We start from the raw sequence: 14,970 nt of genomic DNA, 5'->3' as shown, positions 1-14,970 counted from the left end.
TAAATTAAGGATCTAACCCCATGAGCTGGAAGTTGTCTGTCAGCAGCCACAGGTTTTACCAGACCTGGAAGGTGCAGAAGAACAGACACCCAAACAGGCTACTGCACAGCCAACAGTTATTATTATTTTTATGTTATTTTTCACTGCTAAGGACATGTGCAGTACATAGGGTCATTGTGGGAGGTTCATCTTTTATTGACTTATCTTTCTCAGAAGGTATACTTTGGCAAGGATGTGGGTATTTTCGGTAAATCAGGAGTATATTATAAAATAGAAAAGCAGTATCCAGGCATCTCTTGGATACTCCTATTTGCTATTCCCAATCTCAGCACAAGCTTTAATACAAGGGGGTAAAAAAGGTCATGGTCTTTATCCTTTTTCACAAGCGGGGAAAAAAAACTAGCAAAAAGAAATTATTTTAGTAGGCTTATTCTGGTACAAACTGCCAAATTTCCGAGCATCTGATAAAAGCAAACAGACTCCCTCCCAGCGAATAGCAGGAAAGTAAGAATCAGAAACAGATGATTGCCCTTCCCCATCTCATCTTTTATAGATCTTGCTTTGCCTCTGGGAAAGCTGGGTGAGATTCCAGCACAGGGCACTGAGGTCACTATCCCCTCTCAATTACCTGTTTTTTTTTTCCCTTTCCCCTCACCCCTCCCAAGCAAGAAACTTTCTTGAAACTGTCAGCTGGTTTGACCAGCTGACAAACACAGATGTGTCAGAAGGCAGCCAGGAGTGTGCAGGGAAAGGAAAGAATAAAAAACCCACATCTGTGGGCCCCATTTGTAGCCACATGACAGAAGTAAGGAAAAAGCTATATTTTACATTTGAAATGTATTTATTCTTTAAAATTAAATTTGAAATATTTTTAACTTCCTGTCCAAGAAACTTAGACAAGCTGCAGCATAAGAAAGCAGACCAAGGCTTGTACCTGAACTTTGGTTATTTGAGGTTGCAGACTCAGAGGATCTTGTTAAAACTTGTGATACTTAGCCTCTTTATATTGATGATGCTTCTTTTCTTCTCTGACTCCTTGGCAATGAGTATGCTGGCTACTGTTCACAATGGCCACACAGTCCCTGCTCCACTGTCCTTCACCTTGGCACTTGACTTCCCTTTTCCTTCTTTGAAAGGACTGAGAAAGGAGGGACAGAGACAAAACTTCTCTGTGTTTAGAAACACCATGCAGTTCCTGCAATTTCACCCTTTCAGTGTCTCTTCTATTGTTCTGAATCCAGATATTGGTGACTCTGGTTTGCTCAGCTGCACACCGTGGTGCCTTTGTGCCTGTCACACTGCCTGCCTGGCTCTTTCTAGGGTGTTCCCCCCGTGGGAACCTTCCCCATGCAGATCCCACCTGCACCTTGACCAAGTGACCTTGGAAGCCCCTAAAAGGGATATGAGATGAGGCAAGAAGTAATCCTGAAGATAGAGTCCTGACCTCAACAAGTGACACAATGCATGGGACAATGTGTCTTTGCGTAACCACCTGTGCTCGGAGGACACAAAATGCAGAAGAGCCCTGCTCTTTCCAACATATTGTGCTTGATTGAATGACAGACAGCCAGGACTCTGATTGTAGAACTAAACATTAAAATGTGAGCTATCTTCCATGTGCTACATGTCAGAGAGGAAAATTTCAACAGGAGAACAGGGGGAGAGTTGCAGAGCCTCTAGGCCTCATTCACCCTACCCTCTTCTTTCTATGATACATTGCACTCTCCAGCTCTTGATTTTGGCCTAAGAAGGACAAATTTACAGAATTTACAGAATAGTCTGAGTTGAAAGGGACCCAGAAGGATCCTGCTATTTAATGGATGGCCCATATGATCGAACCCATGACCTCGGCATTATTAGCACCGTCCTCTGACTAACAGAGCCAATATCAGATTGTCCTGCCATGAGAGGGAAAACACAAAAATGGAGAAAAAGCTCATGGAGTACAAGAATAAGCTCTTACTTTACTCTCACATATTATCCCTCACTCCTCTCCCATTCTGCTCCATCCTTCTACCACTTAATTAGTTCCTTTTCTTTCCCCCATTGTTTGATACATTTATTACATGCCAAGCCTTACCTCTCTCCCTTTCACTCCTAATTTGAATAGTTAAAAGCACTGATATGTCACGTAGAAATCAATGTTTTAAACAAGACAAAGAGAACCACCATGGATGCCTGATATAAGTTTCTGAATCAACATTTTGAACACTGATAAAAGTCACCCTTATATAAAAAAAGCACTGTTTGGTAGAGCCACAGCAGAACAGGCTGGTAATGAAGGCCTTATACCATTTTATGGCACATTTTATCAATAGTCATACTTCTACCCATCACTTCTCATATATTTTTCTTCTGTGCACATAATACTCACTCTTCCCAGTTCTTTATCTTCAAGTGCCAGCACCCCGGTGCTTTCTGTAAAGAGTTTTACTTTGACAACAGGTCGAGGGTGAGTAGTGGTGAAATCCCCTTGGGTACCCCATCTGCAATAAAAAAACCAACAAATTTTAACTGGGGCTGAGCACAGGCCTGAGAGTGATAGGAATGTAATCTTTTCTGCAGAATATTTGTCAATGCGCTCTTAGAACTTAATTTTCAAGCTTTAGGAGGAGGAGGGTGGGAAAGAAAAGGAAGGTATATTTTTGAACATCCAAGATCAAATATCTACATAGAAAAAATGGCTTTTCTCTGCAATAAAACAAATCAGGGCTTTTCTGTATGACTTTTGTCATAAAATATCAATCCAAAAAATTTTAATGACAAAACTCAAAGAACAGAAATTATAGAGAAAAAAGAACCAAGCAAGAAGGCAAATAAAGAGATATCAATTTTCTATGAAACATATTCACTATCTTCTGCATACCAGTGAAATTAATTTAGCAAAGAACCATGTCACAATTCACTTCAGGCAACTGCAGCATGAATAAATTTGGAAAATTAGGCAGAGAAAATCTTACATTATATACATATTCCAACTTAGAATGTAGGAAAAACATAAACACAAATGCAAATATTAGGAAAAAAATATTATCAGAATGACTACAACTCTGCAAAATAATTACTGCCACAAGGCTCCATGCTTTTAGAGAACCTTAATTAGGCAGACAGAGTTCTAGTTGTTAATCTCATATCTCAGTTAAAACACTTGTTTTGCCAGCCTTCCCCCCTCCCTCACCCTGTATGCCAGTGGTACAAAAAACTAAAGTTATACAAATTGGGTTGCAACTTCCTTCAATGATCTATTCCATTATCCTGGACAACCACAGGGAGCTCATTGCATTAACTGATTAAACTGATTGTGATTACACTAGTAGGTACAAACAACATGCAAAAAGCAAGCACAGCTCCAGTTTCTCCTTCTTTTGTCCACTGTGTGAGATATTACAATTATCAGAAACTAATAAAATAAAGAAAACAGATGGCCTTAAGAGTATGCTCTATAAAAGGATGTATTACACAAGCCAAAATCTTAGGACCTCATTTAGGAAAAGCAATAATTTTCATTTACATTCAAGAATACACAATCTCTCCAGTATTGCAATAGAGTAGCAATTTTCCAGCAAAGGGATCTACTAGGACAAAGTAAATGCTTCAACTAGCATGAGTTACAGACTTCAAGACCAAGTCTAGAAAGTAATATTCAATCAAACCAAAAAGATTTAAGGAAGCAGCAGTTCTGTATAAACCAGCCCTACAGGTGGCTGAACATGCCTGACTCTGAAAGTGAGGTTCACCACAAATTAACTGAAAATGTTGCACTAAATTCTGTCTTCTTCATTCTGACTAGGTTAGATAGATGCTTACTCTGTCTGTGGTGTGCATAGCTTTAGCCTCAGCAAAGTGGTAATTGAAATAGGAACTCTGACAAATTGCCTTCCTGAGTGTGAGAAAACCTGTTTATGATCTGATGATAGATGCTGCAGCTGGAGAATATGACAATGCCTAGCACTACTGCTTTTCCCAGTGGTGGTGACAGGGGTAGGTTTTGTCATAATACAGAACTGAAATTTCCAAGGAGAAAGTGCCTTTATAAAAGATGAGATAGTTGTATCTTCAGTTTAGCCTCCAGATCCCAGTATTCAGGAAGCATGCTGCCTTGAATTTGGAAACACAATCTAAGCACTTTGATAGCTGCATCCTCTCTCTCAGCTGTCAGGCTTGCTCCTGAGCTTCCAGAGGCATTAAACTGTGCATTCCATATTGGACAGGACCACACAAAAAACCCAAGAGAGACTCTGATGAAAATAACAAAACAAACCCAAACCCTCTCTACAAAGGTCTAGTGCCAGCATCAATTCATATGAAAGCAAAGAGAAAGGAGAGGTCATGCTGACTGAAGGGAACAGACCCAGCCCATCCAATGAAGAGAACATCACCTGCAGCAACCCAGCTGCTGCAAGCTGAGCAGCAGGTGTGTGCTTCAGCATTTGCTGGGGTTTGAGCACCCTAGCATCAGATTCAAAGAACTTCCTGGAAAATGGTGCCACTTTCTTTGGATACCCAGACTGCATCTCTGCAGGCAGGGATGGGGCACACATGAGCCTTGCCCAGGGAATCTGGGAGAATTTGCTCCTTCTCCAATTTAGAGGCACAGTGAGACACTGATGTGAATGGGAGTAACATGGGGTCATCCACCTGTTGTTGGCATTTATGTAGTACTAGAAATCACCTTTAACATTGAATCTGATCACCAGCCTTGACTGACATCCTTCTCTCATCCTTTGTTCCATCTGTAGCAGTAAGTGAAAATCCTGGGCTGAAAAAGAATGGTCTGAATCAATACCTAAAGCTAAATGTTCACGGTAGAAATACTCCATGCACTGATCTGCATGCTCCTGGACGATTAGGACTTCAGCTGACTCCCATAGCCTCTCAGGAACGTTTCTTTGGAAGTGAATTATCTGTCAGAGCTGATGATCAGAAAATTTACTGACTAGGTCTTAATATAATTTCTCATGAAAGAGCTCATGAGAAATCATGTTCTGTTAGAAAAGGCAAATCCAAGATTGCATCCTTTACTATCACACTTGCTTGCGGGCATCTGACGTTCCTATCCGCTGCCAATATAACAGCAAAGTACAAGTACCTCATCTTTTTGTTCCTTGTGTATTACTAGAACACAAGTCCTGTTTCTTTGAAGCTTAATGTTTTCGCAGAGGTATCACTATCAATTCATACCATTTCAAATCAGCACCCAAAATAGTGATATCATGTTGATTTTAGTTTGCTCCTTCCAAGAAAGAACATAAGAGACCCAATACTCCAAGCAAACTGACTTTATCTAGATAGATTGAATTCATCCATAAGCTGCATATTTAAAAGAACATTATTATGTTATTATACATAGTATTGATACATCAGGCAACAACTGAAGCAGAAGTCAGAAATGACAGCCTAATCCAAACTCCAACTTGCAGTCTAACTTGTATGAATGTTCATGCTAATAACAATTTGCAATTTGCATTTCTTTGTTTTGTCCGTATGAAATGAGGTGTAGCAATAAGAATGGCCTTTCTGGCTGTAGTTTGCACTGTCAACACCTCCTAATAAACTTCAGTTCTGTTAAAAATAAAATTCTGATCTGTAAAAATTGTGCCATGAATATAACAAGGTATCACAAACTCAATATTTATTAAGGATGACCCAAAACAAAGGAAAGACTGATTAAAGCATGCATGTATACATAAACTAGCCTATTTTGAAATACTCTTTACTGTTCTGAAATTATATATGTGCCCAAGATCTGTCAGATTTCAACTTTATTTTCTCCCCTGCCTATTTCTTTTATGACAGCTGGCCAGACTCCAGTCAACAAATCAATAATTTGTTTATTCTTCTTGTTTATGAATAATACTTCATTTTAAACAAATTCTATTTAAATGGATATCACACTTTCAGCTTCTATATCTGAGAGTATAAAAAATGATATCAGATCTCTAGCATACAGATAAATTTAAAATTTATTACAACATACATGCAAACAACAACTTTGAATAAGGTACTGTCCTATCATCAGCTGTGACTAAGAACTATGTAATTAAACTGCATCAATCTTACCTACAATGCCAAGATTGTAAATACAGTATTCCTAGCCAATAAACAAAATTTTACTGAATCACTTGTTATTTCCACTGTAAAATTACATCAATTTTTTTCTATACTTCTGAATATTTACTCTAGATCTAGATATCTGATCAAAGAGCTGGTGCGTTTAATGGTGGAAATAGGTTAGGAGAATACCTAATAATTAATGAAATCAATTCCTGAATAGTAATTACCATGTTGAAAATCTTGATCACCATTGCTATGATTTCTTGTTTCAACTATTAGATTTTTGTGCTAGTATAATTACATCCACTTTGTTTCTCAAAAATTTAATTATTTTCTTCCAAAACAAATTTGTTGCCTGTAAAATGCATTTTTTGACCCCTATTAAAGCATTAATATTTCGGGTTCTCACATTTGCTTAATATCTTTGGAGTGAGTATCTCCTTTACATTTAAAAGTTAAGCTGCTATGTATAGGTCAGACAAACCAATGCTTTTCTTTTAAGTTTGGGCTTGCACCCTGATACTTTTCCTGAAGAAAATACATTACTTTCCAGAAAGGAATTTTTTTCTGAACCACAGATATCGAAGTCAACCACCATACAAAAGATTGTTCACATTATTCATAAGACAAAAATTTTAAAATTGTTTAATTGAAATACTTTCTGCTTTAAATAGGAACTAAAAATGTGGTCTCCAGAATCTGAATGCCAAATAAAGAAAAGCTGATTTTCTTTATATTTTAACTTTCAACATCAATAACTGAAATATTTTCTGCTTGAAAATAAATCTTACAGCTGACTTTTACTTTTCATACAGATGAACCTGTAGGTTGAAACCTGGCTTTTTATGAAAAGAGAGGCAATTCTTTTGAGCCATTTTGATCTTGGTTGAGTCGAAGTATATTGCAGATAATTTACCTAAAGCTTGCTCTGTGATGGAGCTCCTGAAGGAAGGATGGAAGAAAGGTTGAAAGATCAAGCAAATTAATTCATCTATCTTATAAAATTGTTATTTACAAACAGTGTATCTTTAGTAAATCTTAACTACAAAGAAAAATGCAATGCTTCATGTTTGTAACAGCATATGTTTTAACTAGCAAATGTATGTAAACAATGAAAACAAAAAAGCAACCACCTCCACACCTTTGGAGGAGCCACTGATTTTTGAGTATTGGTTATTGATTCTTGTTAATGTGAACAATTTTGGTGCTGAAAGTGACCAGATGGGAAGTGCAAAATTTTAGACAAAACAAGTATGGATCTCATGCAATATTTATATTAAATAACTACCATTACCGTATGGTTATTTGTTTATTTTTTTTTCATCTTGCTAGATAAACTTTTGAAAGTAACAATTATTTCAACACTAACTGCTGCAGTGTTATCACAGCACTGCAGTGTTAGCTGCAGCCCATGTAGCATGCCAGATACCTCTAAAACCACCAACTTTAAGTCTAAAAAAAAAACCTAATTCTGCCTCTTCAGGCTCTCATTTTACCACATAATTTCTCTCTGTTTAAATAATATTCTGCTTTACCTACTCATTCTCTTTACTATAGAAACTGCAGTGATTTGATGTTCGTTCATCTTCAACCAGAAGCCACAGTCTTTTCACCGTATTTCTCTGCTGCTGAGGTATGTGGGCTGATACAGTAATTAGAGACAAAATACAGTGCCAAAGTTTATTTCCCTTCACTGCAAAAGTACCTAATGCCAGCAAGAAGGTGAATGTTTATTTCAGCTGAAGACTTATCACTGTGTCACAGAAACCCCTCAAAGGGAATTTATTCTTCTACTTCAGATTGGAACACATTTCATACACTGGAAACAGCAGCAAATTTCTCTCTCAGGTTTTCCATTTAACTCATGGTCTCTGTTAGGCAAAACTTGTTTTATGAGATCATGGGAGTGAATGTAATAAAATTTCTTATTCTAAGCAAAGATCTAGAAATTTTATTTTAGCCCTATTTATTGGAATACTTTACTTCTGATAAAATACCAACTCTAGAGAATTTTTACACCATTTTTTTGTCCTCAGCAATATGGAAATCTCATTTTGAAACCAGTATCAGAGTGTATTGGTCTCTTTGGTGCCATCTTTTGCATCTTTCTGGGTTTGATTCTAGGTTTAAGTCTTCTACATAACCTCAACGTGTTTCTTAACTCTTAATTAAATTATCTTAGGAGGCCTTCTGGAAGAGTTTTCTTATTTATTATCCAGACAGGGATGTGGACAGAGCTGGAATGAGCAGGAAGACTCACCCAAGCCACTTTGTTAGGCATCTTACTGCTCCACAGGAGTAAGAGATGTACTAGCACTTCATCTTTGCACATCTTGGAGCTGGACTGGAAATAGTATGTTGAGGTCTCTGCAGTATCTTTGTGTTTCAACTATGTCAAGAACTTAAACCAACTCTGCTGTTTCTATTTTGTTTAGAAACAAGCTTTAACTGTATAAAAACAGGTATCTGTAATCCTCAGGTTAGAAATCACACTCACAGTGCAAGTTGTAAGATGAAATGCCAGGAAATTAAAGGCCAGAGGAGGCTCAGCACCTCCTGACACATTCAAGTACACTGATACATCGAAACACTTCAAATCCAGGTCTGACAAACCTGCTGCTGCTAGTGAAGGATTGTGTGAGTGTGGAATTTATGAAGTGTTGCATATCATTATGTCCAACTGCACAGATTCAGAGAGAAAATGTGAGACTGTGAGCTAGGCTCTGTACCAGCAGTGCAAGTCACCCCACAGCAATTTGACAATAAATCTATAATTTGACAAGGAGGCTCCACTCACACAAATAAAAATAGAGTTAAATCCATACTTATCTGATTTTGGTGTTTTTACTGAGACTCCTAAAGAGAGTATTAGTCGGTGCTTATTGCTACTAGTTCTTCCCTGCTGATACTTGGAAAAATATCATAAGCATTTAATTTTCTCTTCTGAGCACAAAATTACTCATCCATTTGTTAATGATTGACACCAGGATGCTACACTAGAAATCACAGATTTAACTCTAACAGCTGTCTCATACACCCCAAAAGCATGTTTATTTTTTCTTATGACCACCATACAAAATAATATGAACATTGCAGCTTCTCCCTTTGAAAAAGGATATTGAAAGGTACTACACATGCAACAGAAGTTTATTGTGCACCACTATGGATTTAATAAAGATAATTCCTTATATGCAACATTACAACCACTACTTTAAGATATATATATATACACACACACACAAATATTTATTTATTTATTTATGCATTCTCCAGTACATCACTGAGATCTGGAACTAATGCTTGGAACCTCAAGGGAAAGAGCTGGTATCCTTGTATTTTTCTATAATGCTTAGAATGGGATTTACATTGTAAATGTTTTCCCTGGGAAATATTTTTTTTGTTTCTCTATTTTAAAATTACTCATTTATTTTAATGGAAGAACAAGGAGCATAATTTCCTCACTCAGAGCAAGCACATTCAACTGCAGCTGAAAAGCAAGGCATAAAGAAATCTCTAAACAAATCAGAACATCCTTTCACAGTAGAAGCACAGACAAGCCCCACGCTCAAGCACGCTGAACCATGAGGTAGCCATGTGTCTTGGCCTTTCCTTACTGACCTCACCTAATATTCTGTGACTCTTGTTCTTCCCTGTGTTACTGGGATTCCACTATTTTAAGCACAAATCTTGAGGAGAACTGCAGATTCATTGTTCTACAATCCCTACTGAAGAAATACTGATACGTGGCAGAAGTACTTTCTCTATTTAGGTACTCTCTTATGGGCTGTCAGCTATTGAAGTTCGAGAATGACCATGGTAATGGTTTTAACCCTGAGGTCTCAATTCAAGTGTTTCTAAAACTACAAAATGTAGATAGGAGAAAAAGAAATTATTCTATAGAGGTGAATGACAGGAGGAAGGGAAAGTACAGTGAAAAGGGAAGTCCTGGTATAAGCATGGAAAGTCACACAATTACTTTTAAAGTTCCTGTTTGATGCCACCTAAGCAGAGTCTACACTACTGTCTTTTACCCTTTATCATTTATTTCTGTCTGTATGGGAACTTTTGACCTGGCACACGAATAGTTTGAAATGTAGACTAACAAATCATCTCTTCAGCACTTCCAGAAAATTTGTGTTCAGCACCTGCAGCTGCACACACTAAGCAGCCCGTCGCTTAATTTCTGAATGCATTGTTGAGTTGCTATCGAGTGTAGTCAATCAAAAAAAGTAAATATTTCGGTAATTTTTCTTTTTCTGTGGATTCAGCAGCAAAATTAAGGGGTTTTAGGGTGATTATTACAAAACACTGGGAATCCCTTCTTGGAACTTTTTTCTCAAGGAACAGAAAGCTCCAAATTGTAATTTCAGCAACAGCAGGGATACAATGCTTTGATGGATATGCTATATTGTAATGCTCCTTTATACAACTAGACTAATATGAAGGAAAAAAATAATTATCTATTAGTATGTAGATTTTTTTTTTAGAATCTGCTTTCGGTAAAATAACAACTGTTTTAAATAAAGGAATTAACAGAGCTCAAAATTACTTTGTATCTGAGAGCTAAAAATTATCTATGCACAATCATGTATTTATTTTCAAGCATAAAAAATTATTAATGTATGAAAAAATTGCTTGTAAAAAAATCACAAGAAAACTGTGTCTAGTTTTTCTTTCAAACAAAAAAGTATCTAACAGAAACAAGAAAAGCAAACCAGAAGAGGGGTCCAGTGCGTAACAAGCAACTAAGTAAAAACACTCATTTAGGCTTCCTACAATGAAAAGAAGAAAAGTGCATTCTAACAGTACAGAATGCTGTTATGACAAGTATTTTCATTACAAACATAAAACAGCATGAATAAATTATTAGTCGTGTTTTCACTTCTCACTTTCAATACAAGCAACCAAGACACAAGCCAGGGTGAAAATTTTCAGGGGTATATATCTAGACTGACACAGTGCCAGGCACTGGCAACCACTGGCTCATATTAAGTGAACAATTCATGAGAAGCATTACCTCCAGTTTCCCACCAAGGTTCAAACCCATCTAGACACTGATGATGGGCACAAGGGCAAGACATGGTGATCTATGCTCTCGAAATTTCTATATGCATATTTATTTCACTTTTTCCTTGAAAGAGATAATTATGAATCCATCACAACACTGTTAAAAGTTGCAACTCCTATTCACTTCATGTTACTTTCCATTTTTGTAACACTTTAGACCTTCAAAATGTTGTGCAGACATTGACAAACTCACAGTACTTTGATGAAGCAGGTAGAGGCTGTCATGTCAGTCTAAAGATGTGGGAAAATAAATCACAAACGAGGCTGATCTACTGAGCCTGCCCAGTCTATCAGGAAAGAGCCAGGAATAAAATCAGAAAATGTCAGTATTCCAGTTGGCATAAGACCTATTGGTGTGTTTTATTCTGAACCCCTTTTATTGCTTTTTCTGACTTGTACTGCTCTTATCTGCTGTCCACACTACCCTGCTTTGTTTTCGCTGTCCTCCTACTCTCAGTCCACTGGTATTGCTTTCAGATAGGCACATTAACCTGTAGACTCACACCTTAAATGATGTACAGTTATTAAGAAATTTCAGGATCTAGAAATATATTTTCTTCATCTGTTCAGAGGACTATTCTGTATTCTAAAAGTACTGGACCTCTCGACACCTCTGAGGATCAATGCCCATACTAACACAGTAACAGCAAAGAAAAGTCTGCCCATGGTGGTGTGAAAAACAGTTTTCTGAATGTCATGAGCATTTGAGATGTATAAAGTATTCTTAGCCTGAACAGGATCCAAAAGCAGAAACTTCTTTGATTCAAATCCTTTTCCTCAAGATTTCTCTTTACCCAAAACAACAACCATAAACTAAATCAGGCTGTAAAATGTGTTCCAGTTCAAACACTGTATCTAGTAAAATGCTTAGCAATTAGTTTGAATGTACCAGTGTCATACTTACATATGCTTACAAGACATACAAGCAAATTTTTGAAAGGTCTCTTCAAATCAAGATACAAGAATAGGATATTTTTAAATGTAAAATTGGACATGTAAATCATACCAAAATTTAAGAAGAATCTAAAGGAATTTTTTTCATGTCAACTATTGCCCACAAACAACAATTGAACTTTTCCAAGATAAGACAGGTGCAGACCACTCTGAAACAAAAATTTTAATTTCTACTGAAATATTCCAGGAGGAGATGGGAGGTAAAATTTGAGGTAATCCTTCTCCCCCAACTTTTTCTTTGACAGACCACATGCCTCTAGATGATACTTTACAGGCTGCCCTTGCTCTCAGCTTGACCCAGCCAGAGACCAAGTAGATATATTAGAATAAGGCTTATCCTGATCAAAACCATTTTGCTTATAAGCAAGATTTAATTAGCTTTGGCTTCACCATGCTATTCATAGCCAAAGGCCTTCCAGTTTTAAGCTGGATTACACATCTGCATATGCTTTAGTACGATGTTATAGAAAGCTTATACCTGTCTGCAAGATATTAGTTGCATTTGTTGTGGGTCAGGTGGGAATGAGAATGGAAACACATACAACTTGTGCATTAAGCAGTGTGCAAACAGTCTTTCTCCGAGCTCTGATTATTAAAGTGAAAGGCATGGGTGGGACATGCATCTTCAAACCCAAAGATTTCCAAAATGCACAGTGAAATAAAACTGGTATCAGTCTTGCAAGAGACATGTAACATAATATTACATCTTAAAAAAAGACAGATACACAGCTATTCTTTCCAGTGGTGTCTCTGGATGAGGAGGGTTAATACTCTCTATATGCTACATGTATTATATAGGGTATATATATTATATACCCAAATATATGGCTTGGTGACATAAGGATTATTTATATTGTTAACTAGCCAAATAGAGCAGGGAATACAACCAACTTTAATTATCTCCTTTCATCCCAATTTCTTCCATGCTGTGCTTCTTTATCTGAAAACAGAATATTCCCTTCTAACAGTAGTGGCTTTCACAAGTCCCTTAGATAGACAGACTTAGACTATTTTGGGAGTTAATCATAGAATCACCATAAAATTTAGGCTAAAAGGAACCTCTGGAGGTCACCTAGTTCAAACCCTGTGCAGAGCAAGAACAGTTAAAATTAGGTTGCTCGGGTTATTATCCAGTGGAGTTTCAGATGTCTTTTAATATTAAGTGTCTGTATATAATTTGTATTTCTCTGCAATAAGAGAGATGAACAATTTCTTCTACAATATAAAATAGTAATCAATGACAGATCATAACATCAAGGCACCAAGTGAAACTTGGTGAAACTCTTTTGTTTCCATCATTAATCCAGAAGACACACTGGGATAAATGTGTATTCTTTTTTCTTCTCCATCATTTCCTTTGCAGAACCAAGGAAACACCAGATAATTTCCTACTGTTTATTTCTGTTTTTCCCTCTTAACAGCTGGATAACAAACATATGCGGTATTTCATCAATGCACCCAATTTTTTGAAAGATTGTTTCTTCATTGTATTTTGTGAATTGCTCCAAAAAGAAACACATACTGATATATGACAAGATGAACACAATGATGGAATTTATTCTTTAGAGATGTAAAGGTGAATTTTAGAGAAAATTATAACAATAATTACACAACTCAGTCAAGGCTAGTTCATGAAAACAGACACACCTTGTCTACTGTCATGATCCCCACTAGTCCCCTTAAAATTCCAAAATACTACTAAAGGATCATGCTCATCGTCACCAAGTTTTCAGCATTGTATACATCAGCATAATTATGTCTCTCGAACTTAAGCCTGTGAAATGATATTACTAAAAATACACAGACAGTCTCTAACATATAACCTCGCTTTTGTAAATGTTGCCTAAAATGTATTTATGACTTAAAGAAAATAACTCTGTATGTCAAAAGTAGGATGAACTACTTTGTAGTTGATCTGTGAGATCAACACTGGATTTTGCAGCACCTAGCTGCAAGTAGAAATCTTTCAGAGGTAATAAACAGTCAAAAGAACAGGTGATAGTAAAAAATTCTGATCAAGAAGCTAAATCCTAAAGAAAATTTATCCTCAGAAGCTAAAATAGGAAGCATATGACAGAAGCTAAGCACAGTTAGATCATGTACTATGAAAATGCAGTCTTATTAGTCCCATGTAGAAAATCCCATGCTCAAATATACCCATTTCAATAGAAAAGGCACCCAAACAAAGAACAGAAAAACCCTGTAAACACTGTAAGGAGAGTTAGTCAGCTTGCCAACAACAGAAGAGTTTGATTGCTGCCTCTCTGATCAGCCAAACTTGTGTTTCTGTCCTGCCTTTCTTCCTATGTACATTCTCTCATTTTCTATTTAAGAATCAAACCAATATGAGGCAAGTACAACTTTTTAATTCTACCTTTTCGCTTGTGAAAAAGCAAGAACCTAAATTCCTACACATTAAAACATTATGAAGAATGACTGCAGAAAACTAACAGCATAATTAAAGTATTACTGAATGAAACAAACTTCATTTATGCAGATCTATCAGACAGAGAGCAGTAGCATGTGGGAAAAGAGGAGTAGGTGTGCTTTCTCTTTCTTTACACACTGTGCATCTGTATTGTCAACCACCAGTTAGGTGACAGCTTTAAGTGTTATTGTGCCCTTGTTTCCCTAAATCAAAAAAACAAAAAGTCCATACAGATGCACGGACTACAATGAAGATGAAGAAAGAAAGATTTCTGATGTCTGGAACATGATTGTCCAACATTATAAATGTTATTTATCCTTTTTCCCTTGAGAAATGTTGTCTTAGGCCATATCCTCAAAACATCATATTATAAAAAGTACTATTTTTTATGAGTGAATTTGCCATTTAAGAAACTCTGAAATTTTATAAATTAGGCCTTTTTCTCCTTTTTTTAAACTGCTCTATGG

The 14,970-nt window shown here is 36.7% G+C and overlaps 1 protein-coding gene across 12 annotated transcripts in view; it reads right to left on the bottom strand.

Moving 5' to 3' along the window:
• CADPS2 (calcium dependent secretion activator 2) overlaps positions 1–14,970 on the bottom strand; it is a 284,902-nt gene that overhangs the window by 145,759 nt on the left and 124,173 nt on the right. For all 12 annotated transcript variants that reach the window (XM_068189862.1, XM_068189864.1, XM_068189853.1 and 9 more), the window contains exon 7: positions 2,375–2,486. In XM_068189862.1, the coding sequence (XP_068045963.1) occupies positions 2,375–2,486 (112 nt within the window). The remainder of the gene's footprint in view (positions 1–2,374; positions 2,487–14,970) is intronic.

The sequence above is a fragment of the Anomalospiza imberbis genome, chromosome 5 (genome assembly GCF_031753505.1).
Source record: "Anomalospiza imberbis isolate Cuckoo-Finch-1a 21T00152 chromosome 5, ASM3175350v1, whole genome shotgun sequence".
Classification (NCBI taxonomy): Eukaryota; Metazoa; Chordata; class Aves; order Passeriformes; family Viduidae; genus Anomalospiza; species Anomalospiza imberbis.
This window is presented reverse-complemented; position numbering and strand designations above follow the sequence as displayed.